At 57.8% G+C, this 26,193-nt stretch overlaps 10 protein-coding genes across 10 annotated transcripts; 6 read left to right on the forward strand and 4 right to left on the reverse strand.

Moving 5' to 3' along the window:
- Positions 1-1,408: 1,408 nt before the first annotated feature.
- On the forward strand, positions 1,409-1,906 carry LMH87_008249 (uncharacterized protein; the record flags this gene model as incomplete). Its single annotated transcript, XM_056196193.1, has 1 exon — positions 1,409-1,906. The coding sequence occupies one exon, from the start codon at positions 1,409-1,411 to the stop codon at positions 1,904-1,906; it is 498 nt and encodes a 165-aa protein (XP_056057343.1).
- Positions 1,907-3,602: 1,696 nt separating this feature from the next.
- LMH87_008250 (uncharacterized protein) lies at positions 3,603-4,359 on the forward strand (the record flags this gene model as incomplete). Its single annotated transcript, XM_056196204.1, has 3 exons — positions 3,603-3,641; positions 3,866-3,996; positions 4,059-4,359. The coding sequence occupies 3 exons, from the start codon at positions 3,603-3,605 to the stop codon at positions 4,357-4,359; spliced, it is 471 nt and encodes a 156-aa protein (XP_056057344.1).
- Positions 4,360-4,765: 406 nt separating this feature from the next.
- Positions 4,766-5,704, reverse strand: LMH87_008251 (uncharacterized protein; the record flags this gene model as incomplete). The annotated part of the gene is made up of 1 exon (XM_056196216.1): positions 4,766-5,704. One exon carries the CDS (start codon positions 5,702-5,704, stop codon positions 4,766-4,768), a length of 939 nt encoding a protein of 312 aa, XP_056057345.1.
- Positions 5,705-6,056: 352 nt separating this feature from the next.
- LMH87_008252 (uncharacterized protein) lies at positions 6,057-7,773 on the forward strand (the record flags this gene model as incomplete). The annotated part of the gene is made up of 7 exons (XM_056196229.1): positions 6,057-6,335; positions 6,382-6,467; positions 6,514-6,563; positions 6,606-6,825; positions 6,872-7,301; positions 7,356-7,409; positions 7,459-7,773. 7 exons carry the CDS (start codon positions 6,057-6,059, stop codon positions 7,771-7,773), a joined length of 1,434 nt encoding a protein of 477 aa, XP_056057346.1.
- An 801-nt stretch (positions 7,774-8,574) lies between these two features.
- LMH87_008253 (uncharacterized protein) lies at positions 8,575-10,254 on the forward strand (the record flags this gene model as incomplete). Its single annotated transcript, XM_056196241.1, has 1 exon — positions 8,575-10,254. The coding sequence occupies one exon, from the start codon at positions 8,575-8,577 to the stop codon at positions 10,252-10,254; it is 1,680 nt and encodes a 559-aa protein (XP_056057347.1).
- Positions 10,255-10,853: 599 nt separating this feature from the next.
- On the reverse strand, positions 10,854-11,591 carry LMH87_008254 (uncharacterized protein; the record flags this gene model as incomplete). The annotated part of the gene is made up of 1 exon (XM_056196253.1): positions 10,854-11,591. The coding sequence occupies one exon, from the start codon at positions 11,589-11,591 to the stop codon at positions 10,854-10,856; it is 738 nt and encodes a 245-aa protein (XP_056057348.1).
- A 2,014-nt stretch (positions 11,592-13,605) lies between these two features.
- Positions 13,606-15,033, forward strand: LMH87_008255 (uncharacterized protein; the record flags this gene model as incomplete). Its single annotated transcript, XM_056196264.1, has 2 exons — positions 13,606-14,385; positions 14,434-15,033. The coding sequence occupies 2 exons, from the start codon at positions 13,606-13,608 to the stop codon at positions 15,031-15,033; spliced, it is 1,380 nt and encodes a 459-aa protein (XP_056057349.1).
- Positions 15,034-16,040: 1,007 nt separating this feature from the next.
- On the reverse strand, positions 16,041-16,973 carry LMH87_008256 (uncharacterized protein; the record flags this gene model as incomplete). The annotated part of the gene is made up of 1 exon (XM_056196275.1): positions 16,041-16,973. One exon carries the CDS (start codon positions 16,971-16,973, stop codon positions 16,041-16,043), a length of 933 nt encoding a protein of 310 aa, XP_056057350.1.
- A 3,416-nt stretch (positions 16,974-20,389) lies between these two features.
- Positions 20,390-22,120, reverse strand: LMH87_008257 (uncharacterized protein; the record flags this gene model as incomplete). Its single annotated transcript, XM_056196286.1, has 1 exon — positions 20,390-22,120. One exon carries the CDS (start codon positions 22,118-22,120, stop codon positions 20,390-20,392), a length of 1,731 nt encoding a protein of 576 aa, XP_056057351.1.
- Positions 22,121-24,044: 1,924 nt separating this feature from the next.
- LMH87_008258 (uncharacterized protein) lies at positions 24,045-26,128 on the forward strand (the record flags this gene model as incomplete). The annotated part of the gene is made up of 6 exons (XM_056196297.1): positions 24,045-24,052; positions 24,132-24,168; positions 24,215-24,279; positions 24,326-24,368; positions 24,420-26,003; positions 26,051-26,128. 6 exons carry the CDS (start codon positions 24,045-24,047, stop codon positions 26,126-26,128), a joined length of 1,815 nt encoding a protein of 604 aa, XP_056057352.1.
- Between the last annotated feature and the right edge of the window lie 65 nt (positions 26,129-26,193).

A 26,193-nucleotide genomic window follows, 5' to 3' on the forward strand; every position in this document is an offset into this window, starting at 1 on the left:
CGTTGGCTGCGTGCGCCGCAAAAGTCCCCTCAGCGGAGTCTCCGGGCGCACCTCGGGCTCGAGACGCCTGGTCGCCGCCTGGTCGCCGCCTGGTCGCGGGGGGTGGGCATGACGTCTTTTTTCTCAGCAAAAACCAAGGCACCCAGTGCCATCCAAGCCATCCACCCGTCCAAGTGGCAGAGGGTGTGTGCCGGCCGCGTCGGAGAGGCCGGAGTTGTCACCGAAACGGGGGTGGGAGGAGGCTCTTCTGGAACCTGGAACCCGGAATCTACCTGGAACCCGAGCGCGCACAAGAACAGTCTGACAGCTGGCGGCTTTGTCTATCCAGAAGCATTCTTTTCGCAGTGCTCGAGTGTGACTGCACAATGGCATTCGTCTCATGCGGGGTGCAGTGTTGCATCGAGGCAAACTTCTAGAAGAGAGCCTGGGCGTAGCTATGTGACAACTAAAACGCGCAGTTGCAGGGGACGGAGATGGTGGGAGATGGAGATGGAGATGGGGCACCCACTGGGAGTGTCACTCACAGCAGCTGAGGCCCTGAAGCAAGCCCGCGAGGTACCTGTAATCTGCCGTAGCTCTGGTACCACTCGAGGCTGTGCGGGGGGCCTACTCCGTACATGCCAGTACATGCCAGTGTGGGCGTGGGTGAGACGAAAGGCTATTTTTACAGCACCTAGACTGTATTTTCAGCACCTGATTCGCTCCGACCTGCTCCGCCTGGTGAAATCCGCAAAATCTGCAAGTACCCAACTAGTCAGTTAGCGCTGAAGACGAGGAGAAAAATGCGCTGGTGCTGGTGCTGGTGCTGGTGCTGGTGCTGGTGCTGGTTTCTAGGTGCAGGCTCGCCCCACACACACCCTCTACCACTGTGGGAGCCCCGGACGCACCCAGAACGGGCTAAGAAACCCCGGGGGGCCAGCCAAGGCCGTTGCATTGTAAGGCGAGGCTCTTCCTCTTCCTCCGTACTGGCACCTCATTACGAGAAAAGGTCTGCAAACGGGACACTCCACCACTCGCCTCGACCAAGTCACTGCCACGATTGAATATAAGCCTCGCCCATCCCTGCCTCTTCTCCAGTTCCGCTTCCTCGCATTTGACTTCTCTCCCGTCGAGTTGCAGTGTTTCCTCACCAGCCTCCACCAACACCGAAAGCCGTTGGCACACTGCCTTCTACGTGCGTCCTTTTCCGCCTTGCAGATCAGCCTTCCTACAAGAGCAACTGAACCTGCCAATCCGCCACCCCCAAGCCGCAACCACCACCAATCCCTCTCCGTCTAAAAGCCGCAGCATCGCCAAACCGCCAAAGCCGCTGCATTTCACCTGCCGCTCATTCACGCGCTCGTCGACGACAACCTCTCGAACCAAATCAATCTCCATCGTCTCACTTCCACAAAGTCACACGCCCACCATGGCCATCCGCGATCGTGTCCGTCGAGCCCTCCGCAAGTCGGAAGCCTCCGACACCATCTCCCAGACCGAGTCCAACACCACCGCCCACACCAGCCAGAGCTCCGGCTCCGACGGGCCGCAGCTCGAAAAGACGACGTCGCGCCTCGCCCGCGTCCTCACCTTTGGCGGCTCCCCCGACAGCAAGGAAAAGGAAAAGGAGCGCGCCGAGAAGCGCGACCGCAAGGCCGCCGCCGCCGCCTCCCAGAGCAGCCGCCGCCGCACGCACCCCCGCGACCGCCCGCTCACCACGCAAAACATCCGCCACCAGGAGATGCTCGCCGGCTTCAGCATGACCTTTGGCGCCTCGGACCCCGACCAGATCGAGACCCTGAGCTTCGTCGGCGTCAGCCCCTGCTGCACCCGCCGCGGCTCGCTCGAACTCGACCCCGTGAGCCGCGGGAGCACCACCTCCTTTGCCAACTCGTCGTCGGGCACCGACTCGTCCCGCGAGGAATGAGTCGCCGGCGGGCCGAGTCATGGTTTCTGGCGGCGGTGGAGGCACATGACCGAGCCGCCTCAATGAGTCGACGAGCACGCTCCCTCGGCAAACAACAAAATACAGATACACGGACTGTATTTTACACTTTTACATTGTTAATGGATTTGAACTTGGCTGCCTGGCACAGCAGACCTGGATATATACGCGGCCAAACATATATTTCTGCCGGGACTCGTGTCCCTGCAAACGGTTCATGGATTTGGATACATGCATTGACTGGAAGCGCTCCGATCAGTGCCCACTAGAACAGGCGAAAGGTTATTTGTGATTTTGGCATGATTTTGTCACAATCTTCTCTATATTGGTTACAAAGGCGTTGATGCATAGCGTCGTTTTGATAGACTACTCCTGCGCTCGGCAGAATACACTGCCTTGCGGCATTATTACAAATGTTATTGAAATCCCAGCTTGTAGACTGAGGTGACGAATGGCTTACAACTTGACATGCACACAGCTGGCAACTTGTACATGAAAGCGGCTGCTGTCGCATCTGCCCCGCCACCCAACTACCCTTGAGTAACACGAAATGGCGTTGTATTACGGATAGTCTGCCTCACAGCATTAGTTTATCAAACATTTTGTACGCAGTGAACAGTGACGAGCGTCTGCAGTTGGTCCCGAGTTCTTCCATGTCACTGGCCACAAAGCCTGAGCCTGTCCAAGTGGGAGAGTTTGATCGTCGCCAATGTGCGCCCAGTCTCAAATTCGTCATGCACCAATGCGTCAAAACTCATAATTGCCACACCACCAAGCACAGCTCTTATCAATGCAAGCATTGCCGTAGTCCCCAATACCACTGACTTTGGAAAGGTAAGCCATGGATCGTCCAGCGGCGTCGACACATCCAGCGCGCACACCAGCGCGCAGATACGTCCAGTGTTCCAACACAAGCAGCAGCTCCTACGATAAATGTGACAACTGATAAATTACGAAAGCCTTCATACGCTAAAATAGACACTGGAAGGTTCCGTACTCAAAAAGCGTTGCCTGGGATTCACTCTTGTCTTGTACTTGCAGCCAAAGGCCGCGAGCATCCGGCTCAAGATCAGCACACGGAGGCGCGAGCTGCGTGATCGAGCATGGCAAAAGACGAAAATTACGGCAAAGATGATGCGACGCCATGTCACGTTCAAAACTTACCACGAGTCCAATAATGCTCAATCAAGCCAGCAATAGTTGGCCAGAGCATCGACTCGTCAAGGGGCTACCTCAAACTGGCCTCGACAGCTCTGGTGCATTGTCTGAGCTGGCCAACACCGATCTCGAGCACGCGAGAGCGACACGGCAACAGCTCCGGCAATTCGTAATCGAGCGCCCACACCAGCAGCTTCATGCGAGGACAGCTTCCCATTCACGCATAACCGTCATTACAGGATGAAAATAGACCTGAGCAGACAAAGTTGGTGACAAGAAAGACCTAGCCCAATCCAGCTAGCGCCATTTCTGCCGCTCGCTTTGCCCTCGAAGCTCTCACGTGCAGCATCACGTGAGCCACAAATTCACCTCCCTGCAACGCTGTGCCCTACTCAAGCCCCCACAGGCCCGAAAAAATCCATCTCGTTAAGCGAGTGTGCCCCAGCGCCTACTCTCTTCTTCCCTTCCCAAGCGAATCCCCTCCGACAACTTTTCTCGAGCACCACCCAAGTTGCCCATCATGTCGCTCGTGACGGGAGAGAAGTCGAACTTCCAGTTCGTAAGTTGTTCCATCCGAATGTCAGCAGGCGGCCCTGCCTCGCCGAACCCAATCGCTTGCTTGTCGCCGATTTTTGTCAAGCCTCAAATTCAACACGATCGTCGATATCAAGAGGAGGAAACCATCATGGGATTTCGGGACACAATCGACGACGAGCATTGCATTGGGATACGCTGGCGGATAATCACTGCCGCGAGCAGACGAACTCAAGCTAACAAACTCAGATTCTGCGTCTATTAAACACCAACGTCGATGGCAAGCAGAAGGTCATGTACGCCCTCACCAAGATCAAGGGTGTCGGTCGTCGTTACTCCAACCTTGTCTGCAAGAAGGCCGATGTCGACCTGAACAAGCGGTACGTCCGAATCCACGGCCTAGCGCCGCACAAGCTCCTTGACCCAAACTAACTCGTCCCAGCGCCGGTGAGCTTACCTCGGAAGAGCTCGAGCGCATCGTCACCATCATCCAGAACCCCACCCAGTACAAGATTCCCTCGTGGTTCCTCAACAGACAGCGCGACATTGTCGACGGCAAGGACTCGCAGATCCTGGCCAACGGCGTCGACTCGAAGCTCCGCGACGATCTCGAGCGCCTCAAGAAGATCCGCGCCCACCGCGGTCTCCGCCACTACTGGGGCCTCCGCGTGCGCGGCCAGCACACCAAGACGACCGGCCGCCGCGGCCGCACCGTCGGTGTCTCCAAGAAGAAGGGTGGTTAGTGGTTGTAACCAGAAGAAAAAGAATGGCAGTTACGTTGTTTTGCGGGGGGTCCGGGATTGGCGTGACGGCTGGTTTCTCCCTTTTGAAACTTTTCCAGAGGGTTTGTGCTTTCCTGCATATGCGGCATTGGGTGCTGCTACTCTAGATCAGAGTCATGAAAATGAAAATATTAAATCACTGTGACGTGCTGTGATGCCAAACTCTTATATAAGAATGCATGCTGCTACTCACGTATGCACAACGACAAATTCTATACCAGTCAAGTGTTAGGACTGCCTGGGCCCAACATCACTGTTCACTTGCACTTGCTTGCACTCCATCCGTAGACTGCTCGCAAGCAATGTCTTTAATTTCATTCACATTATGCAGAATCATCGCACTCATGTCGTAGCTATTCATTACCCTTTAATCTTCATGCGTCACCGCCATATCCAGCACCTCGACCCGTCCCTGTCCCTTGGTCTCATTCCCGATAAAGTCGCCCAGCGCTTTAAACGCACCCGGCTCGACAAAGCCCACCACCTCCCACTCGGCGCCCACGACGTCCTGCGTCTCGACCTGCTCGATGTACCCCAGGATCTTGTCCTTGACCGTCCCCTTCTGCGGCTCCCCGCCCTCCTCCTTTGGCGCCGTCTGCTTCGCCGCCTGCTTCAGCACGTTGGTGCCGCAGGTGATGCGCAGCCGCATGCGCGCGCGGGCCACGGGGATCGGCTGGTGCGCAATCAGCGCCTTCATGGCCTCGAGCGCCTGGCTCTTGGCGCTCTTGGTCGTCGAGACGCCTGTCCAGCTGTGCTCCTTTTCCTTTTGTCTGGGTTTGGCCTCGCCGTCCTCGCCAGTGGCCGCCGCCGCCGCTGCCGCACCACTCTCCTTGCTCTTGTCCTTGTCCTTGCCCTCGGTCGAGTGCGCCTGGGAGCTGAGCATGTCCAGCGCCTTTTCAATCATGCCCGACGTGTACACGCGCTTCGTCCGCGGGTCGACCAGCTTGCTCGCGACAATGGAAATCACCTCGTTGTTGATGCGCTCCAGCTGCGCCGCGCGCTCCTTTTCGCCGACCTGCTGCTCGCCCTTTTTCAGAATCTCGAGGATGATGTCGTCGGTCGTCATCTTCTTGCCAAACGCCTTCTCCAGATCCTCCTTGGGCGCCGTCTGGCCCTTGGACACGTTGAGGAAGACGCTGGGGATCTGCAGCACGTTGTCGAGGTCCGTCTCGATGCCGGAGCGCCACTCGAGCACCTTATTCTTGTAGCAGGCAATCTCGAAGCGCTTCTTGCCCTTTTTGAGGCGCACGAGCGACACGTTGGTCAGCTTGATCTGGTTGGACGGCTGGTTGATTTGGCGCGACATGATGCTGCTGTGTGCTGATGCTGGTGCTGATGCTGTGTTGTGGGTATCAAGAAATACAAAAAGTAAAAAGCAGCAATTTGATATGTATGCTTGTGAAAGGATAAGAAACTTGAAAGGGTATATATAGCTGTAGAAAAATCGAACGCATGCTACGTCAGGTTTTCTGGTCCAGTTTCGACCCCGCCATTGCTGTCGTGTGAAATATTTCTGCCCCGCCTTCTGGCCTCTGCCCGCGTAAAACGTTGACTCACCTATTGAGTCACTCGAGGCTTGCATAAAGACTGCAGACCAGCGCGGCTTGTATCCCATGCCAAAGCTCCAATTTACAAAATAACTTTCGAGAATTGACGCCATGGCCGCAGCAGACGCCACCGTGCCAGAGGATGCCGCCCCTCAGCAAGCCAAGCAGGACATCAACCCCTGGTCCGTGTCGGGCGAGGTGGGCGAGGACGGCAAGGTCAAGGCGATTGACTACCGCAAGCTGATTGACGAGTTTGGCACGTCCGAGATTGACGATGCGCTGCTCGCGCGCTTCGAGAAGGCGACGGGCCAGAAGCCGCACCGTTTCATGCGCCGCGGCATCTTCTTCAGCCACCGCGACATGCACGCCATTCTGGACCGCTACGAGAAGGTGGGTAGATGTGACCGAGTGCAGATTCATTTGCTGATGATTACAGAATGAGCCGTTTTTCATTTACACGGGGCGTGGGCCGAGCAGTGACAGCATGCATATTGGCCACACTCAAGTGTTTGACTTTGTCAAGTGTGTCTTGCCCGACCCAGCTGTAGTGCAAACTAACCATGTATAGGTGGCTGCAAGATGTCTTTGACGCTCCCCTGATTGTCATGCTGACTGATGGTATGTAGTCCGTTCTCCCGCAGACGCAGCTAACCATTGCAGATGAAAAGTACCTGTTCTCGGAAAAGAGGACCGTCGACGAAGTCATTGGCTACTCGAAGCAAAACTGCAAGGACATCATCGCTGCTGGCTTTGACATGAAAAAGACCTTTATCTTTTCCGATTTTGAATACGTCGGCGGTGCCTTTTACAAGAACATTGTCCGCTTCGCCAAGCGCGTCAACTTTAACACGGCCAAGGCAGTGTTTGGTTTCGACGGAAGGTCAGCATACGCGTTTCTCTCGACTGGCCACGACTGACAGCCGCAGCTCCAACATTGGCAAGATTCACTTTGCCAGCATCCAGGGCGCGACGGCGTTTGCCGGCTCGTTCCCGCACATCTTTGGCCCCGACGAGGCCAAGACGGCCAAGATTCCGTGTCTGATCCCCTGCGCCATCGACCAGGACCCCTACTTTCGCCTGACGCGCGACTGCGCCGCCGGCCTCAAGTACGCCAAGCCGTCGCTCATCCACATGCGCTTCCTCGACGCCCTCCAGGGGCCCGGCTCGAAAATGTCGGCCAGCGATGACACGTCGGCCATTTTCCTCAACGACTCGGCAAAAGCGATCAAGACCAAGATCAACAAGTATGCCTTTTCCGGCGGCAAGGAGAGTGTCGAGGAGCACCGCGAAAAGGGCGGCAACGCAGACGTGGACGTTTCGTACCAATATCTGCAGTTTTTCATGGAAGACGATGCAGTACGTTGCCCGTTACAATAATCATCCGCGGTACTACGTACTAACAAGGTGCAGGAACTCAAGCGGATCAAGGAAGAATACAACAGCGGCAGAATGCTGACTTCCGAGGTACGTCTTCAAATTACCCCCTCGCATGCACACCACTGACACTGCACAGCTCAAAGCCATCTGCATCGAGCATCTCCAAAAATACGTCGCCGAGTTCCAGGAGCGCCGCGCCAAGGCCACCGACGACGTCGTCGCCCAGTTCATGGCCGTGCGGCCGCTCGAGTGGACGGGGAACCCCAAGGTGCCGCGCGCCGACCTCGTCGTGCCTGTTGCCGCCGCGGGAGCAGAGGGGGCCGCCACGGAGGGTGGCGACGGCAAGCTGACCAAGAACCAGCAGAAGAAGCTTCTCAAGGAACAGCAGATTGCAGCGAAAAAGGCGGAAAAGGAAGCGGCCAGGGCCCAGGCGGCGGCTGACGCGGCATAGCACAATGACCGGAGCGGTAGAAACGACGATTTAGATGGGATAGATTCACGTAGATCCAATCGAATGATGTACATAGTGCCTTTATCTGTGTGCTTCCTGTGCCTCTATCCGTATGTTCTCTCGATAACGGAGCGGCGCTGTGTGCTGGGCTTGGCCGAATTACCTATCGTGATCCATCACCATGTCGACGGACAGCCTGTGTTGCGTCAAACTGCACCCCAAGGCAGCCATCTATTTATTGTTATTACTATTGCTGCGGAGTACACATACTATTATTGTCATCCAGCAGTCTTGCAGTGAGACATATGCCAGGGCATTCCAGTAATACGCCTATCAAGGTTCGCATCCGTCCGGGGTACGCTACCCAGATTGCCCGCCAGAGCCTGTTTACAGCGCCTCCAGTGGCTATCCGCCGCGCAGATAGCGCTGCAGGTGAGTAAATAGCGGCCGCATATTGTGGGCCCGGACCAGGTACCTTGCGCCTTGCTTGGCCGCTGCTTTCGGAGCTTCGTCACGCTAACTTTCCACCACCTCGACGCCACGAAACCCTGTTAGTGCCAGCCTCCTCAGGCAGTCACCCCGGTTTCATGAGTCGTCACCCTCGGCCTCTAGCATCTCCGTTTCAGCGTCATACATCCCAGACTCACGCGCCCCCAGTCCTCCCCAGTCACCTGAGCCGCTACGACCAAAGCTCTCCCGCAGGCGCCCAAGCCTGCTTTCTTCCCTCTTCATCATCACTCTTGTCAAAGCTGACCACCTCCCACACCCTCATCGATAAACATCCCATCGGGCACCGTCACCATGCGTCTGTCCACCTCGGTCGTGCTCGGCGCGGCCGCCACCGCGGTCGCCGGCGACCAAAAGATCCTGAACAAGGGCAGCGAGTACCACTCGCCTCTGCACGTCGGCGGCGGCGGCTCGCGCACCGGCTTCGACTGGTCCGTCGACTTTGAGTCGTGGGCCAAGCCGCTCAAGGAGCTGTACGGCGACATCACCACCGAGGCCAAGGCCACCTGGGACGAGGTGTCGCTGCTGGCGCCCGAGGTCGTCGAGACGTTCAAGCACAGCATCGCCGCCAAGGCCAGCTCCAAGAAGATCCACAACCGCCCCGACTCCCACTGGGACCACATCATCAAGGGCTCCGACGTCCAGTCGCTCTGGGTCAAGGGCGACGACGGCGAGGACCGCCGCAAGGTCGGCGGCAAGCTCGACAACTACGACGTGCGCGTCCGCAAGGTCGACCCGTCCAAGCTCGGCGTCGACACGGTCAAGCAGTACTCGGGCTACCTGGACGACAACGAAAAGGACAAGCACCTGTTTTACTGGTTCTTCGAGTCGCGCAACGACCCGGCCAACGACCCCGTCATCCTGTGGCTCAACGGCGGCCCCGGATGCTCGTCGATGCTCGGCCTCTTCATGGAGCTCGGCCCGGCATCGATTGACAAGAACGGCAAGGTCGTGCAGAACCCCAGCTCGTGGAACAGCAACGCGTCCGTCATCTTCATCGACCAGCCCGTCAACGTCGGCTACTCGTACGGCAGCGGCAGCGTGTCCAACACGGCCGCGGCCGCCAAGGACATTTACGCCCTGCTCACGCTCTTCTTCCACCAGTTCCCCGAGTACGCCGAGCGCGACTTTCACATTGCCGGCGAGTCGTACGGCGGCCACTACGTGCCCATCATGGCCACCGAGATCCTGTCGCACAAGGACCGCAACATCAACCTCAAGTCGGCCCTCATCGGCAACGGCCTGACGGACGGCTACACGCAGTACGAGTACTACCGCCCCATGGGCTGCGGCGACGGCGGCTACCCGGCCGTGCTCGACGAGTCGCAGTGCCAGAGCATGGACAATGCCCTCCCCCGCTGCCAGAGCCTCATCCAGTCGTGCTACAGCAGCGAGAGCGTCTGGAGCTGCGTCCCCGCCATCCTCTACTGCAACGCCCAGTTCATCGGCCCCTACCAGCAGACGGGCATGAACCCCTACGACGTCCGCGAGAAGTGCAAGGGCGGCAACCTCTGCTACGACGAGATGACCTGGATCACCGACTTCCTCAACCGCGACGACGTCCAGGACGCGCTCGGCGTCGAGCCCACCACCTTTGACAGCTGCAACTTTGACATTAACCGCAACTTCATGTTCCAGGGCGACTGGATGCTGCCCATCGTCAAGGTCGTCCCCGGCCTGCTCGAGCAGATCCCCGTCCTCGTCTACGCCGGCGACGCCGACTTCATCTGCAACTGGCTCGGCAACCGCGCCTGGACCGACCGCCTCGAGTGGGCCGGCCAGAAGGACTACAGCGACGCCAAGATCAAGGACCTCAAGATTGAGGGCAGCAAGAAGGCGTACGGCAAGGTCAAGTCGGCCAAGGGCCTGACGTTTATGCAAATTTTCGAGGCCGGCCACATGGTGCCCTACGACCAGCCCGAGGCGTCGATTGACTTTCTCAACCGCTGGATCGCGGGCGAGTGGGCCAAATAGATGGCAAGCAGTGATTTTGCAGCAAGTAGCAGGGATAATTTGGTTGGCTAGATTGTGTTATAGCATAGATTGAATGCACTGCATCACATGAACCTAATATGGAGCGAGGTGCACTATGTGGTGTACGTGGAGCGACTGCGACAATTGGAGCGACTTGCGACTACAAATAGTCTGCGATGGCGTTACGCGGCAACCGTAAACGGCTTGAAGTAAAGCAGAGTATCAAGTTGGGTATCAAAAGCTACGCTCTGTAAATACAAATAACGAGTGTCGACGTAAGAAGAAATCGCTCAAGATGTGCAGGGTAGTGCAGCGCAACGCTGACTCCACTGAAGATCCAACTCAACGGCCGACGTCCCATTCATGGCAAGCGAAAAAGGCAATCTGGTGTCGACAAGTCAAAAGAGTCTGGCCGGGTCAGTGTTTGCATTTTTTTTTTTTTTTTTTTTTTTTTTTGGAGTGGATGGTATCTCACCTGAATCTCTGCATGGCGAAAAGCACCAACCCGCCGACAAGTAACTGCTCTGGCCATGTTTCTACAAAGCGAACCAACGAGGTGGACCAAGCTCAGAACGGATCGCACGATGATTTCATTTGAGCTATGGTTGCTCAGGGGTGATCAGCACGCAGATCGTCAAGTAGCAACAGGCAAAGAGACACTTTGTGCCGAGCAACAATTTGTTCTTGGTTCTACTGCAAAAGGCCCTGAAGCCAGTCTTCCGCCTGAGCCTAGGATATTGCTGTCTGCGGCGAGCTGGCTGGGATGTAGAAACCTGAGTCGGCTGCTTGGACGTGTCGACAACGGCCTCAGGTTCAGGGCCGTGCTCAGATGCAGGCACCTCCTCTACGGTTTCTAGCCACTCGGCAACAGACTCAATCTCAGGATTGTGGCCGGATGTAGACGCCCGGGTCCGCTGCTCTGCAAGAGGCACACCTCTGGGACTGTACTCGGGGGCAGACGCCTGGTTCGGCTGCTCTACAACGGGCTCGCTGCTGGGATTGTTCTCTGGTGCAGATGCCCGGGTCGGCTCATCAAACGTGACGGCAACGGACTGACTTTCGGGATCGATCTCGGGTGCAGGGGCCTGTTCCTGGGCCAGGGCCAGGGCCATTCGCTCGGCCGTGACGATAGTTGGAACGATTCTGGGATCGGCGTTCCTGAAGACGCGGGGGACAGCGCTGAGGTCTTCTTCCGATGTCAAGTTGTGAAACATCTGGCACAGATCCGCGTCGGTGATCTGACCAAACACAGTTGCGAGATCTGGCAGAGAGATAGAATCGTCCTGGGTATGATGCTCTTGCAGACGGATAGAATCGTCCTGGGTACGAAGCTCCATGGCGAGAACAGGCACGTTGAGTAAAGAGAGTGGTAGTAGATGGAGGTGCGTGAGTCTTAGGGATGGATAGAGAATATCGCTTATATCATGGTCCGGGAGCAAAGATGATGTTGTTTGTGCGAAATCACGAAAAAAAAGCTACGGGCTGGGATTTTGAGAGCCATTCTACCGGGTAAAGATGCTCTTGCCAATTGTGAATGTTGTTGTTGGCGACATGGCAGTCGCGGTGCATCTTGACGGTGGTCGTGATGGCTTCAAGCATCTTTGTGCACAGTTCCCAAAAAGGAAACCTGGCGGAACAGAACGGAACAGGCCTGGCCCCGCGCATCCCTGCCATTCCTTCACCGTAGCGGCGGATGGATGGATACTGACACACTCAAAATTGTTGAGGTAGCGTCGAGCTTTTCTGCTGCGCCTAGCAGCGGAGCCCACGTTCAGGGTCCAGCTGCATGCTACCGTTGCGCTTGAGAAGTTGCAGCAGCGACTCGCTTTCGCCGATAAGCCTCGGCGAAGAGTGGGGGGAATCAAATGTTTCGACTCGCAATATCGGTCGGTCTTTTCGGTCTTTTTCTTTGTCTGTAGGTTATGGCGGGCGCATCTTGAAATTGGCAAATTACGGCGCAGAGGGCTTACGTATGCCTCAGCCACCGTTAGGGAGTTTGCCAATGTGCCTGCCAATGTGCCAATGCAGCGATATTAAACAGTCACAGACGATAGTATGCCGTATCTGACCGTACTGCACGTTTCCTGCTTTGCCATTGCTACCAGTGGCTTTTCCTGCCTCGATGCTGCAGACGTCTGTCTTCCCCAACAAAACTACCACTGCGGATTCTCAGCCCTCGCCGCCGCGAATCAACTAGCGCGCTCCCGGAAGCCGAGATGGGTGGGGCGTCTGTCGTGTGCCTGGTGGCGAGGCGGTATTCCGCAGCACCGCGCCGTTAGTGCACCTCACCTCGTCTCCCGCAAAGCCCTAACAGATCCGGTGGATCGGATACCTGCTCAACCTGTAGGGGACCGACGCTGCTTTTTTCCCACCAAAATTCTCTTCTCGACCGACACGCCCCTAGATGGCTATGCCCACGCCCGCCCCCAGACAGCCAATCCCGCGTGTTGCTTTATCTGAGCCGCGGTTCATGGCTGAAGAGATGGGTGCATGCCATCTTGATCTTGTTTTATTCGCTGTCAGCGCAGTCTATCTGGTTGCTGATACGTTGTCTGGCATGTGCTGTCGTCGGCTGGCCCATCTGTGCTACTCAACTACTGAGCTACTTCTGTGGAGCGCCCTGGCCGGTGACGACAAGAACGTCTTTACTTGGGACGATGTGTAAAACAATAATCCGAGGAAAATTGTCATACAGAACTTGTTTAGAAATTGCCTGGGCACTCACAAGCAAATTAGAATGATTGTAGAATCTGAAATAGTGCTGGCACATGCACCGCTCACCTCTACCTAGGCACAGCATCGTGATATCATCCCCAACATCTTTCATCCCCCATCTCTCCGATCCTGGCCACCATCCTCCTCTGCACCAGCTATCGTCTACTCTAATTCTCCCCAAATCTGCTATCCGGAGCATCTAGGAAGCGGACGACGGAGCAACACGCCGCTGGGCACCATTATCCAGGATTCTCGGTGGCAGGGCGTGTGGTTCCACGACCAAGGGTGTGGCGCTAGCACGACCAGGTCTTGGGCTTCAAAATTGTCCTCCTTCTCCCGCGTTGTACCTCTCCGACTTTTTCTTCCTCTCGTCTGCCATTGTCTCTTTATTCTCAGCATTGACTTGCCCAGACGAAACTCGTGGCTGCCGCTCTCCATCACCGACAAGAGTGCAGTGATCAACCGACCTCGCTCGTGCACCCTCGAGCACCGCCTCTCACCTCGACGAGCTCAAGCAACCCCTCGCTGGTGTCTCGGAAGCGTTTTCCTACCGCCTCCCACGAGGCTTTATAATACTATACCTCTCTCTTTCTCCCCTCTCTTTCTTCTCTGTCCGACTTCACCCCAGAAAACAACATGTCGGTCCACTCCAGCATCATCGGCGGCCTGCCGTCCTCGAAGCTCTTCAGCTTCCCGCCGCACAACCCGGCGCCGCCCGTGCCCCCGGCCGCCGTCGACTCCTTCTCCGTCATGCGGCCCTTCAACATCCCCGACGGCCTCTTCCTCGGGGCCCTCGACGCCCGAGTGCCCATCACCATTGCCGCGCTCTACGCCGTCACCGTCAAGCTGCTGAACCGCTACAACCGCGCCAACAACAAGCAGGCCTGGGCCATTTCCAAGACGGCCTCGTTCCGCTTCTTCGTCGTTCTCCACAACATCTTCCTCGCCGTCTACTCGGCCTGGACGTTTTGGGGCATGCTCGGCGGCATGCGCAAGAGCATCGTCCACCCCTTTGGCCCCGGTGGCCTGGCCGCGACGGCCGACTCGGCGTGCCGCCTCCACGGCGCCCCTGGTCTCGGTCGCTCCGTCTACTTCAACGAGCACCTGAGCCGCTTCGAGAGCTCGGGGCCGGACACGCCCGCCGGCGTCATTGATGCCTCCACCGGTCTGCCCAGCGGCCAGCAGATGGGCCGCATCTGGAACGAGGGCCTCGCGTACTACGGCTGGATCTTTTACCTCAGCAAGTTCTACGAAGTCCTCGACACCTTCATCATCCTGGCCAAGGGCAAGCCCAGCTCCACGCTGCAGACCTACCACCACGCCGGCGCCATGCTGTGCATGTGGGCGGGCATGCGCTACATGTCGGCGCCCATCTGGGTCTTTGTCCAGTTCAACTCTTTTATCCACGCTCTGATGGTAAGCTTCACAAGCGTCTGCGTCTTGGGAATCAGCTAACATGCCCAGTACACCTACTACACCGTGACGGCGTTCAACATCCGCGTCCCTGTCTTCATCAAGCGCAGTCTGACCAGCATGCAAATCACGCAGTTCCTGGTCGGCGCGTCCCTCGCCATGTGCCACTCCTTTGTCTACTACTTTGCCCCGGCCGCCGCCTCGACCACGACCTCTGACTCGGCCGCCTCCGTCGCCTCGGTGCGCGCCCTGCTGTTCGGCTCCGGCGCCGACGCCCGCCGCATCAAGACCGTCGTCGACCGGGACGTCTCGTACGTCTCGCAGCCCTGCATCGTCAGCTCGGGCGAGACGTTTGCCATCTGGCTCAACGTCGTGTACCTCGCGCCCCTCACTTACCTCTTTGTGAGCTTCTTCATCGCCAGCTACGTCAAGCGCAGCAACGCCGCCAACAAGTTTGCCGGCAAGGGCGCCGCCGCGCGCCGCCTCAGCAACGTCAACGTCGACGTGGCCCTCGCGGAGAAGGCGGGCTGGGACGCCGCCCGCGGCCTGGAGCGCGAGGTGTACGGCGGCGAGCGCATGGTGCGCAGCGGCGAGAACAGCCCGACCCGCGAGGAGTCTGCCGCTCGCCGCACCACCAGACGCCGGGGCTAATTGTCCTGCGAAGGGGACGTAGCTGAAATCTGATAGCAGAAAAGGGGGATGGGCCGAGTGTTGCTACGCAATGAAGCCGGCAAAGCAAGGACGAAAAGGCAAAGGGCCGGGAAGTTGAAGCTCACATGACATGGCGCAAAATGCTTATTTCTTATTGTCTATATCTGTTTACGAGGAGCCAAACCGCATTCATTGTTCTGGTTACTGGGGACGAAGAGACGCTTACTTTCTTTCTGTCGCTGCGACATACATATACGAAGCTAGACTGCTTGTTTGTTCATGGATGCGAGGCGCTTTGACTGATTCAATACACAACATGACAAAAATGCATCTTCTGACGTGATTCCGACCCAATCCATAAAGGGGTTGACCTCTCTTGTACCACATTCGCATCCTGAACAACATGTATAAATCCTCACTGTCGATGTCGATGTCGTGGCCAAATTTAAGGTCGTTGAATTACGTGCTCTACACAGATCGTCACGAAATTATGCGTCTTTACTCGGTAGTCAGCATCGGCATTGTCAGTGGACAAATCACTCGGCGGATAAATCATGTAGCAGAAGATAATAGTATTAGAAAGGCTGTTGGCCCTTTCGTAAAGTCGCACTCTCTGTTGGAGATGCTTCTGTTTCAAGCCATCCGGCGAAACCAGTAAACGCTGAAAACATATGCAACAACTCAAAAGCAATGCAAGCAGCCACCCAATAGAATAAACACCCAAACTCCTCAAGAGACGGCCGAAACCAGCCCCTCGTATGCAAAGCAAAAGTGAAAAGAGAATCATCTCCTCCACTGTCCAGCGACCGAGAAACAGTCCGCTAAAATCTATATTGAAAGGCCCATCGTGGTGTTCTGCCGGTTTTGGCCTGGGTATCATGGTGTCCTTGATGGCTAGGCAGCCAGCGCAAAAGACGTGTATATAAAGTGTGTCGTATATGCAGGGAAATGTGGTCAAGAAGAGACACAATCGTTCTCTGTCAAAACAGTCAAATAGCCTTCTCACTTTAAAAAGTGCTCCAGTTCCAATCACGCGGGACACTGGCGGCAATGTCCTTGCTGGTGGGCAGGTTGAACTCGTTATCCGCGGAGCCCTTTTTCGCCGCCATGGCCTTTGTCGCGGCGCCACGGCCATCAGAGCCCGATGACTGGCTGTTGTTGCGCGAGTGCCGGGCCTTGACCTGCTCGAAACAGTGGTTGCAGGTGCGCGAGAGGCCCGCACGAGGGTTGAAGTTGGCGTCCTGGTCGAGGGGCAGGACCGACGACGAGTGGGCGTCGCAGAAGATGTTGCCGCACTTGCGGCAGTGGTGGCGGCGGTTAAAGTAGCTGAAGGAGCGCTTGCAGAGGGGGTCGTCGCAGAGGGACGACTCGGTGTCGGGCTTCCAGTGCTTGCGCGTGGGTGGGCTCGTGACGTCCGGGTAGGCCGCCGGGTCGCCTCCCCACTCGCAGCAGCCGCCCTCGAGGCCCTTGGAGCTGCCGTTGTTGCTCTCCATCGTGGAGCGCCGGCTGAGGCGGTGGCCGATGGCGCCGAGGCCCGCAAGGCTGCTCAGCAGGTTGGCCGTGTTGGTGCGGCGCAGCGTCGTGTCGGAGCCCGAGTCCGACGACGTGCCGGGCGAGCGCGACAGCGGCGGCTGCTGCTGGGGGGGGAATTCGTAGTTGGGGCGCAGGACGGCGGGCATGTACAGAGGGCGTGCCGTAGCGGCGTTGTTGCTGTGGATGTTGTTGCTGCGCGTGCCTGACTGCCCGCGTGGCGAGGGCGGCGTGGACGCATAGTGGCCGCTGTTGGAGTTGGCGAGGTCGGTGTTGATCTGGAAGCGAGGGCCCGCGCTGGCGAGGTTGTAGGATTGCGAGCGGGTGTGGACGGGCCGGTGGGAGGGCAGAAAGTGACGAGACTGGTGCTGCTCGCTCGGCAGCGTGGGCATGATGAGCTGGGCGGCCATTGTGCTGCCAGTGATTGTGTTGGAAGAACTGGACTGTTGTGTGCTGCCAGTAACTGCCGGTGATTGTGTTGGCAACCGGGACTGTTTGAGGCGGTTGGTGATGAGGACGAGGGTCAGGCAATGTATGCGGAGAGGAGAGATTAAAGAACCGGGCTGCGTGTTCGCTTCCAGGGTCCCCTTGGTGTTTTCTTTGAGCGAGAGGAGGGGTGGTTCAGACAGGATGGGAAGGGATCGTCAGCGACGGTTTGCGGTGGGAAGAAAGAGAGGGGACGGGGGGCCCCAGTTGGTTAATGTACGTGTTATCAGTTATGAGATGGCGGCAACCCAGCAGCGCGGAGCTGACTATCGTAGCGCGGCAATTGGCTGACAAGAGGCTCCTTTGAGTGGCAACTGGTGATGGTGGGAGGGGAAATACGGGGGCCTCTTTTAGTGCATGGAGCGGTGAGTGCGCGACGAACTTGTCTCGTGCGCAGGCTGCAGGATTAATGCGACGAGATGACGAGCTGGCAGTGGTGTAACAAGGAATTGGAAGACGAAGGCTGTGATCTTTTGTTGACGTGAGCATCATTACTGACGTTACGCGTGGAGATGGAAGCGAAATGAGGCGGACGGCGCCCTCTCGAGAACACCAGGGGCATCGCTACAGCGGGCTGTTACCGGGACGGACTGCAGCCACTAGGTACCTAGCTAGGTAGGTACCTGAGGTAGGTAAAAGGACGGACTGCACTGTAAATTAGGTACGTACCGCTGTCAGTAGCCGCTGCCGGTCCCCGCCGGGCTTTGACGGCAGGTCGCCCGACGGGAGCCCGACTCGTGGTCTGCTGCTACTGCGAGACATTACTCGAAAGACTGTTGAAAGGCGGCAACTAGAAGAAAAAAAAGTCTGCAATGAGGCTGTTTCTTGTTTCTTCCTTTGTTTGATTGCTCGCGTGCTCGCCGCCTTTTCGAGTCTCTTGCGACACTACACGTTTCCCCTCTTTTAGCGGGCGCCTTCTGTGTTGCCCTGCCTGAAGCGTACAATACAGTGGTGTAGGTGCTGAATTGCCTGCCGTTTGGTGAGACCTTGAACCCTGCAATACAGCGCCCCCAGCCATTTCCCACCATTCACAGCCACCGAAATTGCTTCCTTTCGCCGTAAAATAAAGCCTGGACCAAGTTGTCCGGAATACTCCGTAATGGTCCACCTCGGATCTCCCAGTCTCGTTCTCTCGCAATCTCGTTCTCTTGTCTCCTGCTGCAGCCTGCACGACACTCCGGGTCGTCTGTCACCAATGGGTTGTGCGGCATTTCCAGATCCAAAGCACCGACCATGTACCCAGCATGCAGGTCTCTGCCCGTTGAGATTTCGACATGTCGCGTTTGACGCTTCCGGGCCAGGTGCTCCTCGCCAGCAATACACTTCTGCCTTGCGAATTCTATTTTGCCTTTACCTAGAGCATCACCAAGTAGTTGGCCAAAGACGCCAAACGCATTCCTTCCGTACCACCAGTTGGCCGCTCGCAGCCATCTGGGGTCCAAAGCCGAGAGCTTGCCACTAAGCCCGACCGCGCTCCTTTTCTCGCTCGGTTTCCAGACATGGCAGACTGTCATGCACATCTCTTGGCCTGTTTCTCGACGGCAAATGCACCGAACCCCTGCTTCATCTTTTGCAGATTCCTTGACCCGACCGACCGACCGAGCTAGCTCCACCGACCAAATGTGATGGCGACAGCCTGGGCGCCACCCTTTTCCCGCCCGGCATCCCCTGGCCCACGGCACGAATCATATCCGTTGCTGTGATATCAACGCAAGCAGCCAGGGGTGCGCCCGTCCCTCGACGTGTGATCACTTTGCAACACGCTTGAGCCGCAGTGTCCCAAACCAGAAGGTTGCCTAAGATCCAATCTCACCACGACTCCGCGACGGCTGACATTTTGGTCCCGGGGAGCCTCACAAGCATTGGAGTCGGCACCAGCGCGAATCGAGCAGGTCGCTGACGTGCAAGCAACTTTTAGCACCAGCCACGCCGCTGCTTCGGGCAGGCCATCCGATAAAGAAGCAATTGGCAGCTCGACAAGCTTTTGATCCACTGCACTTTTTTAGCAGCCAGCTAAGCCGACCGACCATTCGTACAGACTACAGCACATTTCACTCAATCATGATCAGTCGTGGAAAAATTCCGCAGTAGTTGATTCACCCAGGCAGTGGATGCATGTTCCGATTGAGCCAGTCGCACGGCCGCTGACGAAAACAGATACCGAGTCGATCTGGATAAACAGCTTGACAGACAATAGCCAACCATCACCATCCCGATGTGCCGTCACCGCGCTCCGGCCGCATTGACACGACATCTCAAACAGGAAATGTCTTGCACGACCTCTCTCCCCCCGGAGAAACACATCTCTCACAAGCAAGGAATAAACTGGACTCGCCCAATTTTCTGCCCAAAAGTCCCAGGACCCCTGCCGCGTGACGCCAATAATTAACTGGGCCGTCGCTATTGGCTCCAGGCCTTCTAGAACCCTTGGCCCGGGCCCTCTCAGCCTCCATCCTTCGCCGAGAAGATGGGTTCGCCGTCGCCGTCTCCATAATGGCGCCGCCCAGACGACGTTGAAAGCCTCGATTGAGGCTCTCCGGCGTTTTGGAGTTTGGACTTCTTGGCGCGCGGCGACAGGCCTCGTTTGAGCCACGCCCGGCTGTACGAGACTGACTTGCTTTTGCCACTGCCGCGGGATGCTCAGCCCGACTCATGCTGGAAAAAATGAAAAAAATAAAAAAAAAATCGCACAATGATTTCTGTTGCGCAGCCGGAGTGTCGTGTTGCGGCAACGCAGGGTCAACCAGCGTCGAGGCGTGACGAACAAGCCTCTACAACAGGCCAGCCAGCCGGTTTTCAGCGAACTGACAGACTACAAATACTTGCCCACTTATACCTCCACAGAAATCTCGATGCAGTGTCCAGCGCAGCCTCAGCTGAGAGCTAACAGTTGAACATGCCATCTGCTACAAGCGAGCACAGATGAGAGGATGCAGCTCGGGGGATAGTCCCTAGGGTCCTATGACATGCTAGCTGTGTTATTGACGGCTAGCGGTCCAACCTGGTAGTAACCTGCTCCATTATCAAGGGGGTTTAACTGCATGTAATCTATTCCTCATATATCCTATACAACCTGTCGATACACCTCCACTGTTATCTATTGGCCGCGTTCAGACACCATCTATCCCTATGGACCCTTCTCGCTCTCGTCTCTCATTTCTCGTCAATCATCGCTACTAGACAGAGGGCCATTCTAATCAACAATCTCTGAAACATTTTGTAACCGTAAACACCTTGCAGTATACATCTTGATCCCCGTTCGCCTCACTACGTAGCCGTATACAACTTATTCCCCTGCACCGCATCTCACGCAGCCGCATACACCTTATATCCCTGCACCTCACGCAGCCGCATACACCTTCTTCCCCTTGATCCACGTCTCCGCCACCTTTGCATCCAGCAGCATGTCCGCGTTCCACTCCATATTCACCAGCACCAGGTTCGCCTCCCAGCCCGCCCTCAGCTGCCCGACCCTCTTCTCGGCGAAGCAGCTCCGCGCCGACCCGCGCGTCGCCGCCGCCACGGCCGCCGCCAGCGACAGCGCGTACTGCGGCGTCGTCTGCGTCGTCAGGTTCCTGTCAAACGCGGAGCGGCGCGTCGTCGCAATGTACAAATTCGCCAGCGCGTCGAGCGGCGCCGTCGGCGAGTCGGTGCCCAGCGCCAGCGGCGCGCCGTGCGCCGCGAGCGCCGCGTAGGGGAACACGTGCCCGCAGCGCGCCTTGCCGAGCAGCCGCTCCCACGCCGTCATGCCCGCCGGGTCGAGGTGCACGGCCTGCACGCTCGCGGTGACGCCCAGCGCGCCGAGCCGCGGCACGTCCTCGGGCGCCGTCGTCTCGAGGTGCTCGATGCGGTGCCGGCCGGCCGGGTTGCCGACGGCCTCGAGCCCGTCGAGCGCGAGCTTGATGGCCGCGTCGCCGATGGCGTGCAGCGCAATCTGCAGCCCTGCGGCGTCGGCGCGCCGCAGCACCGGCGCGAGCGTGTCGAGCGTCCACATGGGCGCCACGGTCTGGTTGTTGTGTGAATACGGCTGCTGCAGCGCGGCGGTGCAGGCGTCGACGACGCCGTCGCACACAATCTTGATGCCGGCGATGCGGCACTGCGGGCTGGTCGCGCTGTTGAACTGTCGGTGCAGCTCGATCGCGCGGTCGACCTGCGCCAGCGTCTCCGCGGACGAGTTCTGGGGCGCGACGAGCCAGTGCGCGGCCACCCAGACGGGCACCTCGCCGTGCGCCTCGCGGTACCGCTGGATGGACGCCCAGTCGTCCTCGCCCATGGCCATCTCGACGAGGCCCGTGTAGCCGGCGCCGACGTAGGCGTCAAACGCGGCCTGGATGTGCTGCTGCTTCTCCTCGGCCGTCAGCTTGCCCGCGAGAAACGGCCAGACAATCGTCGACGCGGCGCCCTCCTCCATGATGCCGCTCGGCCTGCCGTCGGCGCCGCGGCGGATGTGCCCGCCGGGGGGATCCTGCATGTCCGCGGCGCCCACCTCCACGAGCGCGGCCGTGTTGAGCCACGACGAGTGCATGTCGTCGGCGTCGAGGTACACGGGGCGGTCTTTGCCCGCCACGTCGAGCCCGTCGAGCTGCGTCGCGAGCTCGTCGCCGTCGGTCGACGGGTGGAACCAGCCCGAGCACAGCAGCCGCGGCAGGTCCGGGTGCTGGGCCGCCCAGGCGCGCACCGCGGCCTGGATCTCGCCGAGGTTCTTGCAGCTGCGCACGTTGAGCTTCTGCAGCGAGGTGCCCGTGTCGCGCAGGTGCATGTGGCCGTCGACGAAGCCGGGCAGCCCGACGCGACCCTGGGCGTCGTGGAGGACGGCGCCGGGCGCAGCTTTAGCGGCGACGACGGCGGCGTCGGATTCGTTGCCGACATGGGTGATTTTGCCAGTGCCCGCGTCGAGGACGACGGTGTTGACAAAGTGGTCCGGCGTTGCGCCGTCGGCCGCGATGAAGACGCGGCCGTTGTGCAGAATGGTGGGCATGGAAGCGTTGGTGGCCTTGCAGGCGTTAAGACGAGACCCGAGTGCTGTGAAGTAAAGACATGCAAGTTGAGTGAAGAGTGTAAATGCGTGCATCTTGTTTTAAAAAGCTACCCAATTGCTTTTCTGAGCTGTGGCCGGCCGTCAAGTGACCTCCCGGAATGTGGCTTATAAGTCCCGGAGGTCGGGCCCCGCGGCCTTCGGGGCCGTGCCGTCCAAGATTGCCGATGACGATGCTGCGTCCAATCGCGTAGACGAAGCGTAAATAAGGTCCAATCAGGAGAGGGTGCCAGCGAAGAATGGAAATACCCCGCAAAATAAATAAATCAGCTCACGGCAGAAGAAGCATGGCCAGCGATAAGAGGTCTGCTGGCCCCGAAAGTTGCGCCAAGGAACGCGGGGGTGGCTTTGGGGTTATTGCATGAGAGAGTTGCAGCGCGACGCAAGTGCCGTTTATGCAGTTTGGAGACGGGTCGCATTGGGCAACGATTAGCATGATTCAGAGTTGACGACTGCCTTTGAAGCGGCGAAAATGATTGAATTAAAAAGGGCCTGAGTCATGCCACCGTATGGCTGTATAGCAAGTCCACGATGTGACAGCAAAAACAGGTCTAGCGCATACAACGTGCAGCCCTATGGTATGAATTCGGCTGTTCATTTCAGTACGCGCATCACGGAAGTATGCGGTGTTTAGTCACCGATGCTGTGAGCTCTCGACGGCTCCTGTGGACAGCCCGGGTCAGCCTCGCCAGCGACACATGCCTTGCCACTCAGACCTCACATGCGTACTGCCAAGTCCGCGACGTCCGTAAACTTGATCAGCCAATATGTGCTGTATAGACGGACCTGGAACGATTTGCCCCTCACAATTGGTCGCCGCGTTGTATTATCACCAGCGGCCTACTCCGACCGACAGCCCGAGACGTGCACGCCATGCCGCCTGATGAGCGGCGACTCTGTCTGCCTAAGCCAACGCCATGTACGACTACTCAGGTAGTACGGGAATGAGCGCAACACCAGTCGTTCAGAATGCGTGCAACCTGGGCGCAGACCGGGGGAGATGCGGAGGAACACGAGGCGATGCCTACAGTGTCGATGTTGTGCTACGGTTACATAATCTGCCGCAGACCAATAGCGGGACGAAGCCTTTTGTCAAGGCATCGTTGAAGCTTGTGCCGCAAAGGGCATGCATCAAAATCGGCGTGCTTTTGGCGCGCAGTACGGTGACGTGCACTTGACATTGCGAGGCGCGGGACGGCAATGAGCTCAAATCCGTACCGTTACCTGGCGAATGTAGGACTTGGCCAAGGCAATGTCAAGAAGCGATAACAAGGATCAATTGAACTCGCCGGATTTGCTTGATTTTAAGTGAGACGTAAGAAAAGAAAGTTGTGTAAAAGCTCCGTGTGGAGGCCGGCGGGATGACACCGGAGGCGGACCGGCACGGAGCATTGCTGACGTTTTGCTCAGGCCATTAATGTCTGAAGATCGAATCGGACCATTTAGTTGACCGACATTTTGGAAATTATCTATTCATTATTGACTGTGTGCCATATGTACCATGCCAACCGGAGATGCTATGCAATGACATCATGCGGTCCGGCGACGTCGCCACGGCGCCAGTACGGAGATAATTATCCCACTCAGCCGACACTCAGCCGAAACAATAAAACAAGCCTTTCATCGTGTCTCTCGCAGGGCGTTGTTGACAGCGATCTGCCATGACACTGCAGTTCTCACCAGTAGGCCGTATTCGGAGCGGGCTACCGGCGCCCACCAATCAGCGCCTGCATAAATGCCCCTCCAAAGCTTCACTTGGAATACCCCACCTCCGTGACTCCCAAGTTTTTCTCACCCGTCTGATGCATCGGCCCGGATCTTCTCTTGATTAGTTTCCTTCATATATGCCCTCTACCGCCGAGATTACTTTCGAGATTGGCCACACGCACGTACGGGAGAGAAACGCGCCAGTCCACTGTCTATACTGTTTTCGCCCCCATCCATCGCCTGCCCCGCCACGATGCCGATGTACGCTGTGACCCCACGATGATGAAGCTACTTGTGCGATTGAGGAGCTCGCGGGTTCGCTGACTTTGTGATTCCACAGGCTCAAGGAACCGTCGAAAAAATACAAGGCGTTCAAGGTAAGCTGGGACTCGACTGGAGGCTGCTTCATTGCTGACCTTTTAGCCTGTGAAATTGGCCAACCGCCAATGGCCAGACAAGACTATTGAAAAGGCCCCTCGATGGCTTTCGTATGTTCAACGACCCAAGCAAACCACTCTCGCTAACGATTTTCAGCTCCTGCCTTCGTGATGGCAACCAAAGTCTGCCCGATCCCATGGTAGGTTCAGCAATCCGAAGCACCAGCACCAACACCAGCTAACACCCCCAGAACGGCGACGAGAAATGGGCCTACTTCAAGATGCTCTGCGACCTCGGCTACAAGGAGATTGAAGTCTCCTTCCCCTCTGCCTCGCAGATCGACTTTGACTTTACCCGCCGCCTCATCGAGACCCCCGGCGCCGTCCCCGACGACGTCTTCCTGCAGGTCCTGTCGCCGTGCCGCCCCGACCTCATCCGCCGCACCGTCGAGTCCGTCCGCGGCGCCAAAAACGCCATCATCCACATCTACCTCGCCACCAGCGCGTGCTTCCGTCAGGTCGTCTTTGGCTACACCGAGGAGCAGACCCTCGCGCTGGCCGCCGAGTGCGCCACCCTCGTCCGGTCCCTGACAAAGGACAACCCCGACGCCGCCGGCACCAACTGGCAGTTTGAATTCTCGCCCGAGTGCTTCTCTGACACGGACCCCGACTACGCCGTGCGCGTGTGCCAGGCCGTCAAGACCGCCTGGGGCCCGAACAACACCAACGACAAGATCATCTTCAACCTGCCGGCAACCGTCGAGCTCGCGACACCCAACATCTACGCCGACCTGATTGAGTCCTTTTGCAACAACATTGGCGACCGCGACAGCGTGTGCGTGTCTCTGCATCCTCACAATGACCGCGGCTGTAGTGTCGCCGCCGCCGAGCTCGGCCAGATGGCTGGTGCCGACCGCGTCGAGGGCTGTCTGTTTGGCAACGGAGAGCGCACTGGCAACGTCGACCTCGTCACCCTCGCCCTGAACCTCTACACACAAGGCGTCACGCCCGAGATTGACTTTTCCAACCTCAACCCTGTTATCGACATGGTCGAGTCTTGCACAAAGATTCCCGTTCACCAGCGTGCGCCGTACGGCGGCAGCCTCGTCTGCGCCGCCTTTTCCGGCAGCCACCAGGACGCCATCAAAAAGGGCTTCCAGAGCCGCCAGGCCCGCGGTCTGTCCAGCGAGGATCCCTGGGACGCCATGCCCTACCTGCCTCTGGACCCCCAGGACATTGGCCGCAACTACGAGGCCATTATCCGCATCAACTCGCAGTCGGGCAAGGGCGGCAGCGCCTTTATCTTACAGACCAAGCTGCAGCTCGACCTCCCGCGCAGCTTCCAGGTTGCCTTTTCCAACGTTGTGCAGCGTCGCGCCGAGGAGCTGGGCCGCGAGCTCCTGGCCAACGAAATCACCGACCTCTTCGAGTCGACGTACTTTCTCAACAACAACCCCCGTCTCAGCCTCGTCGACTACAGCATCACGCCCGACCGAAGCGAGGGTGCGGCAGCGACTGCCGACGGCAAGACGCCCGATACCAAGAGCGCCATGCGTATCTTTGAGGGCGTTATTGTCCTGGACGGCAAGGAGTACAGGCTGCGCGGCAAGGGCAACGGCCCCATCTCCAGCATGGCGGCGGCCCTCAAGGATGTCGGCATCGACTTTGATGTCAACGACTACAAGGAGCACGCTATTGGTGAGGGTCGCAGCGTAAAGGCCGCCTCTTATATCGAGTGCAAGCCCACCGGCATGAAGCAGACGGTGTGGGGTGTCGGTATCCACGAAGACGTGGTACAGAGCTCTCTCCTTGCCTTGTTGAGTGCTGCCAGCAATGTAAGTAATGACCCAGCGGTTGAATTCAGTCACTAACAAGATCGCAGTTCATGACGAGCCGGCCTACCAGCCCCATCCTGAAGCCCAGAGTGGCGCCCATTTCCCAAGCGGACCAGAAAAGTTGATTGTATTTCTAGCAATATAACAGTACTTTGATTTGTCAATGTATCTCACATATAATGAATAGGCA

Source organism: Akanthomyces muscarius (assembly GCF_028009165.1).
Source record: "Akanthomyces muscarius strain Ve6 chromosome Unknown contig_16, whole genome shotgun sequence".
Classification (NCBI taxonomy): Eukaryota; Fungi; Ascomycota; class Sordariomycetes; order Hypocreales; family Cordycipitaceae; genus Akanthomyces; species Akanthomyces muscarius.